This window comes from Balaenoptera musculus, chromosome 13, assembly GCF_009873245.2.
Source record: "Balaenoptera musculus isolate JJ_BM4_2016_0621 chromosome 13, mBalMus1.pri.v3, whole genome shotgun sequence".
NCBI lineage: Eukaryota > Metazoa > Chordata > Mammalia > Artiodactyla > Balaenopteridae > Balaenoptera > Balaenoptera musculus.
The window spans coordinates 89,722,732-89,742,502 of NC_045797.1; the positions used below are offsets into that span (position 1 = coordinate 89,722,732).

Genomic DNA, 19,771 nt, shown 5'->3' on the forward strand with positions numbered 1-19,771 from the left:
CCGCCCGTGAGCCTCTGCGGGGCCGGAGGGGCATTAGCGCCCAGACAGCGTGTAGGAGGAAGCGTTTCCCTTGCTGGCTCTTCAGCCGTTCGGGACTTCCTCAGGGCGGCTGTGACGGAGCAGGCGTGCCAGCCTCGCCCTTCTCTCTGGGGAAGCGGGAGATGCCAGGCTCCCAGGTCTGAGCCCGACGCCAGATGGCGACGGCAGCCCGGCGTCCTGTGCCTGCAAAGCCCCTTTCTCGTGCAGGCCGCCAGCGCTTGTGTGTCTGACTGCTTCTCCCCCAGCCTGGGAAATTGCACCCCGGCTCTTTACTGCTCCTGTACGTGGGTGCTTAGGACACTGCCCTCTGCAGAGGGGAGCTGCCACCTGTCTTCTTTAAACGTACATGGGCGTCGGTCCCGATGGGAGAAGTAAGATGCGTGGTGACCACCCCGCAGCCGTGTGGGGAGCGTGGGCCCCGCGTGTGGAGCCCCAGGCGCCCGGTCCGGGAGAGCTTGGCGTGGGAGTTGGTGCGTCAGGTCCTCGCCGGCCTTTCCTGCTGGAGCCTCCTCACTTCCCTGCTCTTTCTCTCCCGGGTCCCGGCACCGCTGCTCGGTCCGGCAGGCCCAGCTGGGAGGGGCCGCGGGACAGCGCTCGTGCCCGCCCGGTGCCCGGGCTGCTGAGGCGTGTCTCCACTTCCGTCCAGGTTACCACTACAACGACCTCGTGTCCCCGCAGTACCTGAGCCTGATCGCCAACCTGTCGGGCTGCACGGCCCACAGGCGCGTCAACAACTGCTCGGACATGTGCTTCCACCAGAAGTACCGGACGCATGACGGCACCTGCAACAACCTGCAGCACCCGATGTGGGGCGCCTCGCTGACCGCCTTCGAGCGCCTGCTCAAGGCCGTGTACGAGAACGGCTTCAACACGCCCCGTGGTATCGACCCGGGCCGGCACTACCACGGGCACCCGCTGCCCATGCCCCGCCTGGTGTCCACGGCCCTCATCGGCACCGAGGCCGTCACCCCGGACGAGCAGTTCACCCACATGCTCATGCAGTGGGGCCAGTTCCTGGACCACGACCTGGACTCCACGGTGGTGGCCCTGAGCCAGGCCCGCTTCTCCGACGGGCGGCACTGCAGCTCCACGTGCAGCAGCGACCCGCCCTGCTTCTCGGTGGCCATCCCCCCCGATGACCCGCGGGCGCGCAGCGGGGCGCGCTGCATGTTCTTCGTGCGCTCCAGCCCCGTGTGCGGCAGCGGCATGACGTCGCTGCTCATGAACTCCGTGTACCCCCGCGAGCAGATCAACCAGCTCACCTCCTACATCGACGCCTCCAACGTCTACGGCAGCTCCGAGCACGAGGCCCGCGCCATCCGCGACCTGGCCAGCCAGCGGGGCCTGCTGCGCCAGGGCATCGTGCAGCGCTCGGGCAAGCCGCTGCTGCCCTTCGCGGCCGGGCCGCCCACCGAGTGCATGCGCGACGAGAACGAGAGCCCCATCCCCTGCTTCCTGGCTGGCGACCACCGCGCCAACGAGCAGCTCGGCCTGACCAGCATGCACACGCTGTGGTTCCGCGAGCACAACCGCGTGGCCGCCGAGCTGCTGGCGCTGAACCCGCACTGGGACGGCGACACCGTCTACCACGAGGCCCGCAAGGTGGTGGGGGCGCAGGTGCAGCACATCACCTACCGGCACTGGCTGCCCAAGGTGCTGGGCGAGGCGGGCATGAAGATGCTGGGCGAGTACCGGGGCTACGACCCGGGCGCCAACGCCGGCATCTCCAACGCCTTCGCCACGGCCGCCTTCCGCTTCGGGCACACGCTGGTCAACCCGCTGCTGCAGCGGCTGGACGAGAACTTCCAGCCCGCGGCGCACGGCCACGTGCCGCTGCACAAGGCCTTCTTCTCCCCGTTCCGCATCGTGAACGAGGGCGGCATCGACCCGCTGCTCCGCGGCCTGTTCGGCGTGCCGGGCAAGATGCGCGTGCCGTCCCAGCTGCTCAACACGGAGCTCACCGAGCGGCTCTTCTCCATGGCGCACACGGTGGCGCTGGACCTGGCCGCCATCAACATCCAGCGCGGCCGCGACCACGGCATCCCGCCCTACCACGACTACCGCGTCTACTGCAACCTGTCGGCCGCCCACACCTTCGAGGACCTGAAGAACGAGATCAGGAGCCCCGAGATCCGGGAGAAGCTGCAACGGTGGGTGTGGTGGGGGGGGGCGGGCAGCCCAAGGGGGTCGTGGTCCCTGGATTTGAGTCTCTGTCTGTGCAGCCTCGGGGTCGGGGGGCATGCGGAGACGGGTTGGGGGCGGGTTGAGGCTTGACTTCAGAGATGAGGGGCCCTGTCCGGCGGGCCTGATGGGAGGGGTGCGGAGGGATGAGGGCAGGACGAGGCTGGTCCGCCTGCGCTTCGGGGAAGAGACCCTGCGGCAGCCTCGGGAGCCCGAGCGCCAGCCCTTGGCGCCGCAGGACGGGCGGGCCCCCAGCAGTGAGGCTTCGTCCCGAGTCCTCTCCCTAAACCCGCTATCCCCCCGACCCGGCCCGTCGCCACGTCCCCTGCACCCCCGTCCGTCACAGGCAGCAGCCTCCCCCTTCCCGGGAGAGGGCTCGCTGGGCCGGGGGCACAGAAGTGGAGGACGCCAAGCGCACGGGGCAGGGCCCCTGGGGACCCCCGGGCAGCCCCTCCTCCGTGGGCCCGCAGAGGCCGAGGCCGGCCCCGTCAGGCCACGAGGGCCCGGGGTCTGGCGGGACGGGGCTTCCTGCCTGCAGCCGCTGCCTCCTCCCCAGAATCTCTGCGTCCAGGTCGCTGGTTAGACAGGGTCCGCACGACTCACCCGCCCCCGCCCCTCTCGTGTCCAGTCGGCCCTGGCCCCTTAAGTCCTGTTTTCCTCGTTAATTGTTCCAGTCTCTCTGGGGGGGGGGGGTCTTTAATGGAAATAACCACTCACTAGAGTTTTCCCACGAGGGTCCCCTGTAGCCCACTGGTCGCTGTGTACTTACAGTATGTTCTTTCCCATTTGAAAGAACGGTTTTAAAAAGAAAAAAATACTTTTCTGTAAAGGCTCGCTTGGGTCATTTTCTGGACTCTGCTGCTCACTGAGAGGTAAATCGCTGATGCTTCAGTCACACGCTTAACACTGCGGTTCAGGCGTGTTCTCTTTAGGGCCTGGCCTGTGCCTTCCAGAGAAAATGACTTTTACTCGTAGTTTATCGCAGGTTGTGAATAAGTGAATGTCATGCTCTACAGTTTAAGATGTTCCGGTGTTCGTTTGCATAGCAGTGTCAGGTTGCCGGGTACATAAACGCACGCTCCCCCGGTACAGAGACCTTTGTGGCACGGCTGCTCAGCTAGGGTGTGTGGACTGTCTATATTCTTTATGCTTGAATATCCTCCATTGTTCTTGTCCAGGCTGACGAGATCACTTTCCCAGTGTTTCTTTCCTTTGCCCAGCTTCTGTCAAAGCCGTCTGCTCTCCAGCTCAGCGCTGCTGGGGGCTGGGGGCCCTGGGCCTCGAGTTCCAGGGGCCCTGGGGAGGCAGTCAGCGTGACCCACCCCCAGGAGAGTCGCGCGTTTACCCTCTTCTGCGTCAGGCCTGACTCACCGATTGGGGATGAGACAGGCGCCCGGGCAGAGTGACGACACGGGACAGTGGGGCCCAGCTGTGGGCCAGTGAAGCCATCAGGGAAGAGAGGCTTTTTAGACGGGGCTTAAGGGAGCGTGTGCTTGCACCCGTGTTAGTGGCATCCGATCAGATCTGTCCATTTCTGGGTGCACAGCGAGGGGGAAGTGTGGCCTGTGCTGGGGGGCTGTGAGCAGGAGGGTGCCCTGCTTCGGTCTGGGGTCTGCGGGGCCCACCTGTGTGGCCAATCACCCGGGGGTGACGAAAGGGGGCCCTGCCCAGGAACGGGGTGTCTCCTTTGGGAAAAGCCCCTGCAGGCAGAGAGCCAAACTCGCAAGGCTCTTTCTGACCGTGTTTCCATCTGAACTAAAGTTCAGTATGAACGTCCTTGAACTTGGATAAAGTTCAGTGTGAACGTCCTTGAACTTGGGGAGAGTGAGGATGGCGTGTTCTTGGACTGAATGCCCTTCCGGCAGCTTCACGCTCACCCAGCTCCTGAGGTGAGGAGCGCTGAGGATGGCCCAGCACGGCCCTGCCCGCAGTCAGCACCCCTAATCCAAGCAGGTGGAAAAGGCGTCTCAATTACAGGACGCACTTAAAAGGTCCAGTGGAGCTTTGGATGGCAGCTGAAACTAAGCCATTATCATCTTCCGAGGGTGTCAGGAGAGATTAGATAAGAATGTTGTTATAGAAGTTGTCAGCTCTTTGCTTGTAAGCATTTATTTCTAAGGAATTGGAAGAATTAGATGAAAAAGTTTGTTCTTGAACATTTAAACCTTGCTGTCTTAGTCTTTTGTGCGATTTCTACTTAGTAAGTAGTTTCTTCATAGCAAGTATGTTTTCAATATATGGTAGAATCCCAGTATTGTTTTGAAAATGTGTCTCTAGCTGTTTGTAGCTTATTCTTCATATGTATCTATGACAAAAACACTGGAAGGGTTTACGTTAAGATGTCAAGTTGTCTCTAAATGGTCAGGAAAGGTGTGGTTTTGATTTCCTTCCTAGTGTTTTCTTGGCTTCTCTAAGCTTTGTATAATAAATATATCTGTGTGTGTATTTTATCGTGCGTATATAAACGGGAAATAGGAATATATCTTTAAAACATAATGGATAGATGCTTTAAAGAAATAACTGGATTTTACTAAGTGAAGATCTGAATAACGTCAAATAATGATAAAGAAATGAGGATTTTTTTTCCCCTAGTTGCTGTGCTCTTTACCAGGTATGGCTTTGCTCAGTGAATTTAAGGCTCCGCTTGGTCTCATAGGTTGTACGGCTCCCCGCTCAACATCGACCTGTTTCCCGCCCTCATGGTGGAGGACCTGGTCCCCGGCAGCCGTCTGGGGCCCACCTTGATGTGTCTGCTGAGCACACAGTTCAAGCGCTTACGGGACGGTGACAGGTAAATGCAGATGCGCCTGCCGCCAGGTAATTCCGTAGGTGGCCGAGTGCCGGGCAGTGTTTCTGGAAAGTGGCCTGGGCTGGTTCATCAGAGGAGCTGGCCTCTGCTGATTTTAGTGCAGATTTCTTGCTCTTTGTTTTTTGAGTGTCTCACAGCAGCGTTTGAGTCCATTTTTAAGTGATAACCTAATTGAACCACTTAGGTCTCATCGCTGGCGAAACTGAGTGTGAGGAATATTTTAACCAGCCCCCTGGGGCTTTTGCGTTTCGTGTTTTCCCTGAGCTTGCTCTCGTTCTGGGGAACGCAGGTTGTGGTATGAGAACCCGGGGGTCTTCACCCCCGCCCAGCTCACGCAGATCAAGCAGACGTCGCTGGCCCGGATCGTGTGCGACAATTCAGACAACATCACGCGTGTGCAGAGGGACGTGTTCCGAGTGGCCGAGTTCCCCCACGGGTACAGCAGCTGCGACGAGATCCCCCGGCCGGACCTCCGCGTGTGGCAAGACTGCTGTGAAGGTGGGCGTCCAGGGGCCCTGTCGCTCAATGGGGTCCGTCCTCCTTCCTGACACTTTGGGTGTAAGCTTAATCCCCGCTAACGCACGGGCTGGAATCAGCACAGCAGTGAGAACACAAACGGAACAGGCAGCTCTAGGGGGTTGCTGAATTCTGGAGCATCCATACTGAGCAGTACTGTGGAAACTAAGAATAATTAAAGTCATGATTTTGAAGACTTTGTAATGCCAAGAGATAGGAGTTAGTAATGAGAACTACGAAGTAAAAGAAACAGACAGCAAAACTTTAATGAGGTTAGCTCCCAGTTTTTCTTTAAAACCTGGCACACGTCTGCATTTGATAGCCTGCCTGTCTGTACCCGCAGATAAAATATGGACGAGAAACAGACCGAAAAGCATGCCAGACATCAAATTTGATTTTTTTAAAAATGCGTGCTGTGTGTTCTGAATGTCCAGAAGAGCTTGTGTAAGCAGAGAAATGTGCTATAAAACACCTTCTGAGGCAGTAGAGAGTGACAGGCGGCTGCGTGGTGCCCTCACCCAGGCACCTGGGGGCCCGTGAAGGTGGCGATGCCAGGCCTGCCGCCGCGGTTGTCTCCGGATGCCCGTCCAGGCGGCTCCTTCGCGGCATTCCGGAGCCGGGTCGTAGCTAACCTCGACTGCACGTTCTCATGTGAACATAATTTTGGTTTTATTCAAACTGTGATCAGAGACCCAGGGAACATTGCAGTGGGGGGAACACTGAGGACCTATTCTGGGTAACCCCGCTCTTGTAGTGCGGAAATGGGGCCCCGAGCCTGGGGCAACACCACGGGCCACACAGCCCCTGCGGGTGAGGTGGGCAAGGAGGGCCCAGAGCCCCGGCCCCCGGGCCTCAGCCTTCGGCCGGCGATGCCCGTGGACACCAGGTGCAGAAACCAGAGTTTTCTTTTCCACCTCGTTATTTCCGCAGGAATAGCCCTGGCCAGGTTGTTCTCGCTAGTAATTAATTTTAATTAGCTGTTATTTTCATTAGTAAGTATTGAAATCTGGGTTGATGCACGTTCTGTGTGTGTGTGAGTGTGTCTGATGTGATTCTGTGTCTGTGGCTTCTCTCTGTGCATATGTATGACGTACGTAAATAATACATGGAATACGTAATACGTTAAATATATATATAATGAATACGACTTGCAACGTTGTAGGAGAATTCACATAAAAATTAAAATTTTGCTCACTACATGCCCAAGTTTCCAAAGCATTAATTTCTCATTTTTATAGTTGTTGGGAACTTGGGAACTTGTTTTGTTTTTTTTGCTTTTTTAAAAAAATATTCTGACGAGTTTATTAAGGTCACAACAGTTTTCCACACATATGGCAGAGAATTTGATTCTTGTGTTTGCAGACAGTTGTTCTCTTTGAAAATCATTGGAAAAAGCCAGTCCTTCTTTTCAGATACAGAAACTTCATTTTCTGATAACTTTACCAGATAGATTCCCTGTAGCTGCTTAGAAAGGAACAGAGACAGGTTTTCTGGTTTTTTGCTCCAAAAGCCCGAAGTCCTCTGAGAGCCTGAATCTTGGATCCAGGCTTTGTCCTCTGTGTCACAGCCCAGAGCCTTTTCCTGCTTCAGCTGGACGGTCAGAGATTTAGGCACTTGATGCAATTTCTGACATCCTTTCTTCTGGATTCTTTTCCTCTTAAAATAGCAGGCATAGCCCTCAGCTGGCAAAACTTAAAGAATGCTTTATAAGCTTTATCTGTTTTTATTTTAGTCCAAAAGCCATATCTAAAAAGTGGCAGAAAAAAAAGAGTTATGATTTGACAGAACCAAATGTCGGTAGCTGTTATCGACATCTCAGTGTTTATAAAAGACTCACTTAACCCAAACTTTCTTCAGCGTCATCTCTTAATTGTGTATTTGTTTAATCCAAGTACGAAACCTGCACACGTGAGAAGCCTAAGAAGCTGCTCTTGGGAGGATGAGTGTCTTTTTCTCTTGACCAAAGTTAGGAATTTCAGCTTCTCTGTGAGGACTGATGAGTCACGGAGAGGAAGACACACACATGCACACAACTTTGAGATCACTGTAGAAGTTACTGAAATAGTGCCAGCAGCTCCCGTGTGGGCAGGACAGCAGCTCCCGTGTGGGCAGGACTGCTCCACCCGGAGGAGGGGGTCATCGGGGGGCTCCAGGCCACTCACGGGGGAGCGGAGGGGGAGGGGAGTGGGGACGGTGCCTCCACCCCTGCCGACCTGAGCACCCAGCGTGTCCTGCGGGAAGGATAGTGATACTTGCTGAGCTGTTCTTAATGTCCCCTTCGTGGGAGTCGAGACCCTAACGTGCCTGCACTTTGCCCTCAGACTGCAGAACCCGGGGGCAGTTCAATGCGTTTTCCTACCACTTCCGAGGCAGGCGGTCCCTTGAATTCAGCTACCAGGAGGACGAGCCAGCCACGGATGCGGGGCCTGGGAAGATGCCAAGGTACGGCCGAGCCCCGCCGGGACCGTGCACCCTGCCAGCTGGCCCTTGGGTGTTGGGGGGGGGGGTGTGCCTCGAGGCCACCCATGCAGCCAGTCCGCGCGCCCCGCCCTCCGGCCCGGCACACCCTTGGCTGTGTCGCTGAGTCTCCCTTGCTTCTCCCGAGCAGAGCCGGGACGCCCGGGACGAGGCTCAGTAACGCCTCGGCCGCCGCCTTTGAGCGCCCACCAGTAGCAGGGACCAGCGACTTCCGGGAGTTTGTCCTGGAGATGCAGAAGACCATCAGGGACCTCAGGAAGCAGGTGGGGCGCTCCCCATCCTCACCTCCCCGGCCTGCCCGGCCCCTCTCCACCCTTGGGCCCGGTGTGCGTTTCTCCCGTGACGGTGAAGGGAAGATGCTGCCCGCACACCCCTGGTCCTCGGTCCCGGAGCCTCCAAGGAGGTCACTTTCGTCTCTCTGCCCTTCTTTGTGGCTTGGCTCCAGCTGGGCCACATTGAGCTGCCCTTGGACTTCCTGGGACCGGGGACCCTCGGCCGTGGGCTGCCCACTGGTGCGTTGGGTGAGGGGCGCGGGTTCCCCCCGAACACTGGCTGTGAGGGGCTCAGGGTCAGGGCCACGCAGAATTGCAACCTCAAGCCCTGCCCAAAGTCTCCTCTTCAGGGATGACTGTTAAACCTCTGCTCCCAGGGTGGGTCAGGAGGTTTTGATGGAGGTCGGGTCCCCTTGGATGCCGGAAGGGCACCGGCACATCCGTACTCCGGGGCTCTTCCCTGGGGGTCTGCAGGGTTTGCAGACAATGAGTGCTCTCCCCTCCGCACCCCGCCCCTGCCGTGTCTGTACGGGGGTCTCAGTGTGATGTCACCTAAGTGGGAGTGAAGAGTGAGATCTCAGGTTAACAGGACGCATGCAGATCTCAGAAGGTCCTAGTGAGAAGGGCTTCTGATGCTCTGGAACCTTCCAGAGACAGGGTTTGCAGACAATGAATGCTCTCCCCTCCGCACCCCGCCCCTGCCGTGTCTGTACTGGGGTCTCAGTGTGATGTCACCTAAGTGGGAGTGAAGAGTGAGATCTCAGATTAACAGGACGCATGCGGATCTCAGAAGGTCCTAGTGAGAAGGGCTTCTGATGCTCTGGAACCTTCCAGAGACAGGGTTTGCAGACAATGAATGCTCTCCCCTCCGCACCCCGCCCCTGCCGTGTCTGTACGGGGGTCTCAGTGAGATGTCACCTAAGTGGGAGTGAAGAGTGAGATCTCAGGTTAACAGGACGCATGTGGATCTCAGAAGGTCCTAGTGAGAAGGGCTTCTGATGCTCTGGAACCTTCCAGAGACAGGGTTTGCAGACAATGAATGCTCTCCCCTCCGCACCCCGCCCCTGCCGTGTCTGTACGGGGGTCTCAGTGTGATGTCACCTAAGTGGGAGTGAAGAGTGAGATCTCAGATTAACAGGACGCATGCGGATCTCAGAAGGTCCTAGTGAGAAGGGCTTCTGATGCTCTGGAACCTTCCAGAGACAGGGTTTGCAGACAATGAATGCTCTCCCCTCCGCACCCCGCCCCTGCCGTGTCTGTACGGGGGTCTCAGTGTGATGTCACCTAAGTGGGAGTGAAGAGTGAGATCTCAGATTAACAGGACGCATGCGGATCTCAGAAGGTCCTAGTGAGAAGGGCTTCTGATGCTCTGGAACCTTCCAGAGACAGGGTTTGCAGACAATGAATGCTCTCCCCTCCGCACCCCGCCCCTGCCGTGTCTGTACGGGGGTCTCAGTGTGATGTCACCTAAGTGGGAGTGAAGAGTGAGATCTCAGATTAACAGGACGCATGCAGATCTCAGAAGGTCCTAGTGAGAAGGGCTTCTGATGCTCTGGAACCTTCCAGAGACAGGGTTTGCAGACAATGAATGCTCTCCCCTCCGCACCCCGCCCCTGCCGTGTCTGTACGGGGGTCTCAGTGTGATGTCACCTAAGTGGGAGTGAAGAGTGAGATCTCAGATTAACAGGACGCATGCGGATCTCAGAAGGTCCTAGTGAGAAGGGCTTCTGATGCTCTGGAACCTTCCAGAGACAGGCCTGCGAGTGGGGGATCTGTGCTGCAGGCCACGTCCTGCTTCTGGGGGTCTCAGTCCGCGGGCTCGGAAGACGTTTGTATCTTCCGTTCGGCCCCGGGGAGAAGCTCCGGCTGCTCTGCATCTGCCCTGTAGCTTCTCCTCCCGCCTCGGGGTCTGGGGACAGAGTTGACAGCCTCAGGTGCTAACAGCTGGGGAGGGAGGGCGGGCCCCAGCCGGCCTCCCACTGGGTTCAGGGCCCGGACAAGAAGCCCTTTGCCTGGAGCTGGAGACAGAAAATCCAAGCAGATCCTGAGCTGACCGCACAGCGTGTCCTGAGGGCCCAGGGTGGGCCTGCACCCTGGGGTGAGTGCCCAGGGCAAGACAGCTGACACCCACCCCTGAGAGTCCACAGGGAGTGGCGGAGAGGCCGGGTCGCTCTGCACAGACGGGTCAGGCTGACCGGAGACGGGGCGGTGAGAGGCTGGCCACCCCACGCCCGGCAGTGCCCGCCCCACACCTCGTTTATCAGTTAGTTGAGACTCGGAAGACCCGAGCGAGGGCGGGCTAAACGAGGTGGAAGTTTACTTTCCTCTCACGTATCCCAGAGGGAAATGGGCCGGGGCTGCTGGACCCTCCACGGTGCAGAGGCCCAGGGGTTTCCAGCCTCTGCCACCCTGTCAGCGCCTCCCTCCCAGCAAGAGGGTGGCCCCAAGCAGGGGCCGGCGTGCGTCGGGGTCAGCAGCCGGTCACGGCCCAGAGCTCCTTTGAGAAGCTGGTGCAGAATGTTCTCGTCACCCGGCCCTGTGCCGGCATTCTCTTCGCTGCTTTCTAAGGTTTCTCTTCTCTTCTTTACCGACTACTCACCGTACTTACGGTCCGTGCACTTCTGGCCTCAGACACGGTGGAGGTCGGGCTGTTGCCATGGAGCTTTCGGACAAACAGCTACCAGCTGCCTAACAAGTAAATCTGAGGTGCCAGGAAAGTGCTTTAGAATATTCACCTCGGTCCCGTCCGTCGTGAGGCGCCGTTTCAAGTGAGGGAGCAGGTGCGCGGTACCCGAGCCGCCCGCTGCATCCGAGTGACCGGCGCTTCTGCTTTGCCGCAGATAAAGAAACTCGAGTCTCGGCTCAGCACCGAGTGCGCGGATGCAGACGGCAGCCCTCGCGCGGACGGTGCCACGTGGAAACGGGATCCCTGCACCGTCTGTGAATGCCGCGTGAGTGTGGATGCCGCGGGGGACCCGGGCAGGCAGCAGGGCCGTCAGGGCGCTCAGCTGTGGGGTCCCCTCCCACGTCCCTTGAGAGCTCAGGGCTCCTCCCCCGGAGCCGTTGTTAAAGGTCGACAGGACATCACTGCCCCTGGTCGGCGCGGGGCTGTCCACACGGGCGGGGAGGGGCTGGTTCTCGGTCCTGGAGCAAGTGGACAGAGGGGGCAGCGGGGGCCGCGGGGGAGAGGGACCTGGCCGCTGCCCAGGCTGGGCGGGAGTCTCAGGGAGGGGGTTGGGAGCCAGGACGGGAGGATGGCGGGCAGGTGGGTGCAGATGGGGAAGGGACTTTGTGCCCTGGCCCTGGAGGAGCGGGGGTCCGTCCGGTGTCCCTGGTGGTTGTCAGGTTTGGGCACAGCCCTGTCCTCCCAGCTCCTCTCTAGCCGGCCCTCCTCCTGGTTGACACCCAGGGACGTGATCCCGGGGTCCCCAGTGGGAGGTCAGAGCTGGGGGTGGGGTGAGATGCAGGGGCCGGGTCCCCAGGACTGACGGGCTCGGGCGCCGTCTCTCCTCCAGGACGGGCAGGTCACCTGCTTCGTGGAGACTTGCCAGCCGGCCGATTGTCCAGCACCCGTGAGGGTCGGCGGGGCCTGTTGTCCCGTCTGCCCGGGAGACTCCATGGGGAAGAAGCCCTGAGTGCCTGTGAGCCCTGAGCTTCCCGCTCGTGCCCTGGAGAGCGAGGCCGGAACGGGCAGTGCCGGGGACAGGGGACAGCGAGGCTGGGACGTCTCGGGGCCGCGGCACGGAGCCGTGTCGGAACTCTCCCAGTGGGCTCGGGCCGGAGTGTTCGCCAACAGACCACGGAGCAGACACGTGTCCTAACTTCATGTTAGATTTCTCAGGTTTTTATTTAATTTTTTCTAAATGAAAAATTGGTGCTACTATTAAATTGCACAATTAAATCATTTAGGCTCTTAAATTGATTTCACCTAATATCACCGTTTCTTCTCAACTGAAAGTTAGTCCCGCTTGGTTCTGGCACCAGGAGCTTGCAGAGTGGAGCCGCCAGAGGAGGGACACGGGATTTGAAAGAAAAGCACTCTGGCACACGGAGCAGTGTCTGCGGAGCGTGTTGGGTGACTGGTCTGGGCAGTGAGCACATCCCCCAGCCCTGGCCCTCGGCAGCTCCCAGGGCATCGCCTGGACCCACAGGGCGGTGACCCCGCCGCCTGAAGCAGCGGCACGTCCTGCGGCTCCCGACTCCTTCGCCCGGGATTGGAAGGTTTTTCAGCCGCGTTTAGAACAGGTCCGCGTTCACCTGTAACTTGCACGCACGCTGGCTGGTGTGGACCAGACGTGAAAACCCTCCGCTCCACACCACGGTACCTACTGACCTGCGTGGCCAGCGTTATCCACGGCCAGCACGTGCTCTGTCCCACCAGAGCCCACGGGAGGGCCACAGTGCTCTAGATTCTTCCTCCAACGGGAGGAGTTCGAATGTTGGGAACTTTCTAACTTCAGGTTGTGTGAGTGCATTGAAGAAAAACAACCAATCCCTATACCTCATTTCTATTTTCACAACGTGTGATGTTTTATGAAATTTCGCCCATGTTTTAGTTTTAGATACATCAGAAAAATCATTTCCACTCTGCCAAAGTTCTCGTAGGATTCAGTGAAAAGCAACTTCCATACCTCATGGTCTCTGTCTTTTTAACTGACCAAAAGCCTCCTGTCTTGTTCCAAATACAAAGTGGTGTGTGTTCTGAGAAACGTGTCCCTGGACATCCTGCTCAGTTCCGCAGACCTGAGTGTCCACAGCGAACCGGGTCCTGTGCTGGGCACAGATACAGCGCCCACCTGCCCTTCCCACGGGAGACCCTCAAGGACCCCGGCTGTCTCGGTCCAAGGGACCAAAGCCTGTGGCCCGTGTGGAGCTCATCACAGGGGGCGGGGGGGGGGGGGGGGCAGGGCTCCCGCCAGCATCCGGCAGGTAGTGGGCAGTGTGAAAGCCTGGTTTCAGCCCAGCATAGGCCTCCATCCCGGCCACAGGGGACCCCAGTGCCTGCCCTGCTAACATTCCAGCCCGAGGACTTGACAGCAGCTTAAACACGGTCGGCTTGAAGTCTGTCCTCACACATCACTAAGTGATCAGTAAAAACTCCAGTGTTTCACGGGCACGGGACTTCTCTTGAAATAATAACTCACGCTGAATAAATAACCAAATCTTGGAACCAATCTCTGTAAGCAGAAAACAGGTAACTTTGTCTGAAAGTTGATGGTTATGTAAGTTGCTCAGGTATAAAACCCCGCTTTCTGGAGTGTTTTGGTGTCTGAAGGTGCCCGGGAGGTTTACCTGTGGTTTCATGCAGAGGGTGGGTTTAGACAGGCCGCCTAGGGCGGCGTTGTCTCGCCCGACGGGAGGCTGACTGAATCACAGAGAGGTTCTGCCGTTGTGGTTGGAACGTCTGCCTGCAGAATCGGCCGTTGAATGAGGCGGCGGGAGGGGCATGGACACGCCTCCAGCCCCGTGGGGAGCGGCGTGCACAGATTCCCTGACTTCTCTAACCCTTTGCCAGGAGCAAGTGCCTTTCTTCTGTTCATTGTAATCAGTCCGTCACCAAAGAGACGTTTGCACTATGTAACGATGCCTTTCAGTTCCAATAAACGGGCCACATTTTCAAACGGAGAATGAGTGTTCTTTTCATGAGCCGATCCCAGAGGCGGGTCCCCGGGGGAGCCCAGGGACTCTGCATGGACCACCATTCATAGAAAAATGTGGAAAAGGAAGAAAAACAAGGGGATTAGTTAAACGGAGGCTGTCCTCCCCTGTGGCTGGGATGCTGTCTGTGGACGGAGCTGACCTCCGTGTTGTGAATTTTGGGCAGGTTGGGGGCGAGCTCCCAGGAGAAACCCAGCCCCTACCCCACCCCCAAGGTTTCTGGCTCTGTGGCCAGAAACGTGTGACTGTGCGACAGCTTTCCAGCCCCTGGTGCCCTGGGTCCAGGCAGGAGAGAGGATGCCGTCCTGAAGGGACCTGGAAGGGATGTGAGGGTGTCTTTGCAGGAGCTGGAAAAATCATGACTCTTTATGGAGTTATCGCAAGAAGAAAATTGAAAGGGAAAAATTCAGTACTGAATTTTTTGAATTTGCCAAATCATTTCAAAATTTGTGATGAGACACTTGAACTTTCACGATCCTGCCTCACTGCAGGCAATGCCAAGTCTGAATCCTCTGATGCTCTCCTGGGGAGCTCGCCCAGGTCACAGGGGAAGGTGAGGGATTGCATGGAAGGACTCGAGCAGCTGTCTTTTCTTCGAGTGACAGATGTCGTGTTACGTACATTTTTGTGTAACATGAATAAACTTGCGCTCCATGTAATGTTGGGTACTTCAGGATCGCCATGAGCTGGAGCTCGGGGAGCAGGTACCCAGGTAGAGTGGCTACAGAAGGGCGTGTGAGCCGAAGGTTGATAGAAAGACTGGACGAGGTGGATGTGGAGGCCAGGCTGTGGACCCGGAGCCGGACCTGCCTGGACTTCCTCTCCCTCCCCCAAGACCCAATACCAGCACCTGTGCCGTGTGCCGACCACACCTGGTGTGCTGACCACACCTGGGATGGATGGCGGCCCCCTGGCCCACGGAAGGACCATCAGTCAGTCTGAGCTTCGGGGTGGGCTAGAGCAGTCCCCCTTCGGCCAGATTCTGAGCAGGCGCAATGGTGGCATGGTGCCCTGACCGCCTCCCCAGGGGACCCGGGGTCCACAGTCCATTCCACTCAGCTGAAGGCCGCCTCTGCCAGAGGCTGGGGCCCGAGGTGCAGAGGTTCATCTCACCTGGCCCACCTGCAGCTCACCTGCTCTCCACCCCTCGGTCAACAAAAGACAAATTAAATGAGGCGCTTTCCTGGTCAGAGGTTGACCCAGGTCAACACAGGGCCAAGCGTCCTGTGCCATTTCAATTGAAATGAAATGGATGTTGTGAAGTTGGCAAAAAGCGTTTGTATTTTGCTTTAGAAAATGAGGAGAGAAGAAAAACGGTACAGATGAACCGGTTTGCAGGGCAGAAATAGAGACGCATGTAGAGAACAAACATGGACACTAAGGGTAGAAAGCGGGGTGGGGGAGGGTAGTGGTGGTGGGATGAACTGGGAGATTGGGATTGACATGTATACGCTAATATGTATAAAATAGATAACGAATGAGAACCTGCTGTATAAAAATAAAATAAAATTCAAAACTTCAACAAAAAAAAATGAGGAGAGAGATTGATATTAAAAAAATCAAGAGAGGGATTACCTATGAGAAGAGACCAGGCGGTAACTGGAAAGATACAGATGAAGGGATTCTGAGATGATTATGGTAATACCTAATTTCTTGATCTTGGTGGTTTTCATGAGAGTTTCTTTACAATAATTTATTAAGCTGTCAATTTACTTTTAGGTAATTTTTTGCATATTTTATTTCATAATAAAAATCTGAAATCATTAGAAAGATATTAAAAAATTAAGCAGTTTTAACAGTTGGGGAGCAGGGAGATATATGGGACCTCTCTGTACCTTCCTCTCAATTTTGTTGTAAGCCTAAAACTGCCCTTAAAAAAATAAAGTCTTATTTAAAGGAAAAATGAGGAGAATGTATGGAAACATTCCTCGTGCCTTCTTAAAATATTCACACCTGTTTCCTGTGGGCAAAATTATGTGCTCAATGACATAAATAGTTGTGTTTTGTTTGCCAAATGATTTGCCAAAAGATTCTTCCTTATATGTATATGTATAGCTGATTCACTTTGTCATAAAGCAGAAACTAACACACCATTGTAAAGCAATTATACTCCAATAAAGATGTTTAAAAAAAAAAAAAAGATTCTTCCTTGTGCTTAGAGAATGACCCAAAAGCATTTTTTTAAAAAAGTATTTTCTGACAGAGTTTCAGGAAGTCATCTGAGTATTTTTTTTCTGGTTTTACCACCTCATCACCATCTGCAGCTGTAGCCATGAGACCCTAGAACCTTGGAGACAGGAGATGGGGGAGCAGGACAGAGCACGTCAGCCATTGGGGTGTGGAGTCCTCTGTCCCCAAAGCCACCAAAGCCTTGCATTTCCCAAATCCCCACCATGGACGGTTGGGAGCCTCGGCTTGAACAGCTAACGGGTTGCCCTGTAATTGCAGAAGAGGGGATATGGGCCCAGAGGCGGGGGACCTGCACCAGGCCACCCGCAAGTGGAGGGCAGCCCTGGGGCTGAATCCAGATCTGACCCGGCCCTGGGGCGCCCCCCGCAGCCAGCTTGTCCCGCGACCTGTGTCCTGTCCCATCGGCTCCTCTCTGAAAAGGCTCCTTCCCGCTGGGGTGTCCCTTTGGGCTGCCATCCTGTTTTCTTTAACGCGGCTACTTTGACAAAGGCCCTGAACAGACCGCATTCTTGTTTCCTCAGGTATTGAGTGTTAAGGCTTTATGCTTGAAATCTTCAAATTGTGGATTTGCCTTCTCTTATGCTTATGGTAACAAATACTCTCAGACCCAAAACCTGGAGGCGTTGACAGTGAGGCAGCATGCTTGAATTTGGAAGGTTCCAGAAGCTCTAGTGGTGCCTATTTTTTCTTTTTTAATTTTTACAAGAGATAAATAGACTGATACCAAGCATTGTACATGGATGACCACAACAAAAGTGGTGCCTATTTTAATGTTTGTGGGATTTGTGAAAAATAGCTCAGTCTTATTTGCTCTTTTAGTGTCTGGATTTCTTTCTCCAGAGACGGGGTCTCCAGAGGAAGGAAGCCCGCCAGAAGGTCTCCGTGGTCTTTCCCACAGCAGCCTTACCTCCGGCCATGAACGTTTCCCTAACTTAGCAGAGTGATCTCAAAGTCAGGCTTTTTTCCCATTATAACTCTGAACATCAGCCTAATGCTGGTCTAGTTGGTTCTGCCCGGAAGCCCTGTTTTTCAGAAATAGCTTCTTTATGGGCACTTTGGGGTTACTGGGGAGGGAGGGGACTGTCCCTCTGTGGCTTGCAGGGACTGTTCAAGGGTAGAATGGTGAGTCCGGTGTGGCGTTTCTGTCCGGGAGGTTTGGGGAAGGAGAGGGGTAGGAATCTTCTGATTTTCATTATAACTTTCTTTCCTTTTCCAACATTGAGCATAATCTTAAGTATCATGGAAAATGTTATTTTTGATGTGTTTTATCAAAATCGAATCTCTCTGTAATGGTTATTAACCCTCGATTGAAAGCCCTAAATTTCGGAGCTGCATGACATCATTGTTACATGCTTTTCCCATTACCTTCATCCTTCCTGGCACCCAGACGGATTCTTCTGTTGTTTCATCTTCGAGCAAAACAAATCAGGGTACACAAACGGAGCCTCTGCTGGATGACTTAATTTGCAGCTGTTCTCACAGGAAGTCCCTGGAAAACATTGGTGTTTGTGTTCTTTAAAAATTACGGCACCAGAAATTAACTCAGAGAATAGCCACGGGCATCATTTCTTGTAATCGTGATTCAGTGTGAGTAAAGTGAGAGGGGACAGGATGCTGGTGCCGCCTTGGCCGTGTGTCCGCGGAACATCTCAGCCGGGCTGGGTCTCGCCTCTGCTGCCCGTGGCCCCCAGCACCCACAGAAGTCGGGAATCGTGGACCCAAGACTCAAACCCACTTCTTCTGACACTGAGGCCAGTACTTTTCTCATTTCACCAAACTTAGAGAAAACGAACACCTACGTTGAATTAACACTTTGATTCATGCTGTGCTTCACCCAAGATGCTGCTGGAAGTGCCTAATTCATTGAATGTTCCTCACATGGGGGGACAAAATCCTGTAACTTTGGGAATCTGAATGCTTGAAATATGATTTCTTATTTGTGCTGAACTACTATCTTAACTACGCTTTTATTAGCTTACCAAGACACTGCACCCGGGGCCATACATATATGTGTGTGTGTGTGTGTGTGTGCGTGTGTGTGTGTGTGTGTGTATAGTTTAGTTCACACCACCTGTTCCTGCTGTACAGACAGCTGGGGGGTTCATACCGAGTGCCTGGCACAGAACCAGGCTCTAACACAAGTGCCATAGGCGTGTGGTTCTCTTTCTGGCCACTCGGGTACAGCTGTGCTCCTGGAGACGTCTGGCTTCTGGATCCTTCTCCCTCATATGACTCACCCACGTGCTGGCGTGGCCGCAGCCTCGTGGGGTCGTAGAACGGCTCTTGGGGACGTCTTCCTGCTGTAGCTGCAGTTAGGGTGATGTAAGGGCCACCCTTTCATCTCTGGGCTTGAAGAGATCTCTTTGATTTCCTTCTTGGTCACTGTATGGGTCGGTGTGCTGGGGTGGAAAACCAGTGCTTTGAGTTCCCCTGACACCTACGTGCCACCTGGCTGACTTTTGACAAGTTACCTGACCTACCTGGGTTCCCTTTCTCCTCCTGTAAGACAGGAAAAAGCGCACCTTCCTCATAAAGCAGGACAGCATTAGGTGTGGGTTTCTTCTCTCCTTCCATCCCTGGAGACAGACACCGAGCTCTGCTGACGCCGCGGGGACGTTTTCAAAGCCTGAGCTGACACCCTCTGGCTGAAATTCGAAAGACGAATTGCCGAGTCCCAGAATTACAACGTAGATCCGTCAGAACTCTTGTTGCCAATGACAAAAACGTAGCTCAGCCCACAGAGAGAACGTGAACTTTGCTGGCCAGGCACGTGGTAACGTGGGTGCACCTGAGCCCCAAGGAAGCAGGCCCCCCGTGTGAGCTCCTATCTCCATGTCCCTCTCGAGGCTGCTGTAACCTTTCAGCGGAAGACGTGGATCTTGGTGGCATCCAGGGTCGTGTCAGCTGCTTCACCCCCAGAAACACAAGGACCCCCGTTCACAGCCTGGGGGACAGTGGTGGTCAGGGGTCTCGGGCAGTGCCCACCGCTGGGGCTGTCCCCGTGGGCTGCGAGGACATGGCCACTCGTGCACCAACCACCGCCTGGAGGGGGAGCCCCCCTCGCAGCAAGACGGGGTCTTCAGGGAGGCGGTGGGCGTGCCAGTCACACTCAGAGGAGCCAGGAATGCAAGTTCCCCATCACAGCTGTGTGAGGGTCCCTCAGGGGCCAGTCGCACCTTTAACCACAAGGGAGCACAGGTCCTTTACAGGAAAGTAACCATGTGAACGGTTGTCTGTTATCAGGACAAGTAACAACTACTCAGACTTTACCCGTTGATTATCTTGCCCTCCACCTTTTGTATTTTTCCATCTTTTAGGGCAACTGTCAGTGAATCTTACAAAACTAAAGGTGTTTCCTCCAGATTTGCCCTAAGTGCCTTCATGGAAATCTGGTTTCCTGGAATTATTGTAATTACTTATACTCAGGAAAATGTTAGCAATCTGAATTGTCCATAAACTGGGAGTGGATGGCTTTGGTCCCACCCAGGTCTTCTAGAATCTTCCAGCCAGGGTTGGCTGGACCTGCAGTGCTGTTTCTGTTGGGAGGCTGTGCACTAGGGCTCTTGGAAGGGTTCCTTGTGTTTGGCAAAAGCTGGAACAATTGGTGCTTAAAATTAATCCCAGAGTC

At 55.4% G+C, this 19,771-nt stretch overlaps 1 protein-coding gene across 4 annotated transcripts in view; it reads left to right on the forward strand.

Annotated features, from left to right (window-relative positions):
* The window catches only part of PXDN (peroxidasin), a 66,888-nt gene extending 52,972 nt beyond the window's left edge, over positions 1-13,916 (forward strand). For 2 of the 4 annotated variants that reach the window (XM_036872505.1, XM_036872506.1), the window contains 7 exons: positions 686-2,189; positions 4,877-5,011; positions 5,319-5,527; positions 7,867-7,987; positions 8,154-8,286; positions 11,136-11,246; positions 11,811-13,916. In XM_036872505.1, the coding sequence (XP_036728400.1) occupies positions 686-2,189; positions 4,877-5,011; positions 5,319-5,527; positions 7,867-7,987; positions 8,154-8,286; positions 11,136-11,246; positions 11,811-11,930 (2,333 nt within the window). In that variant the 3' untranslated portion in view covers positions 11,931-13,916. The remainder of the gene's footprint in view (positions 1-685; positions 2,190-4,876; positions 5,012-5,318; positions 5,528-7,866; positions 7,988-8,153; positions 8,287-11,135; positions 11,247-11,810) is intronic. The other 2 variants (XR_005022337.1, XR_005022338.1) reach the window with 2 other exon arrangements.
* Positions 13,917-19,771: the final 5,855 nt, after the last annotated feature.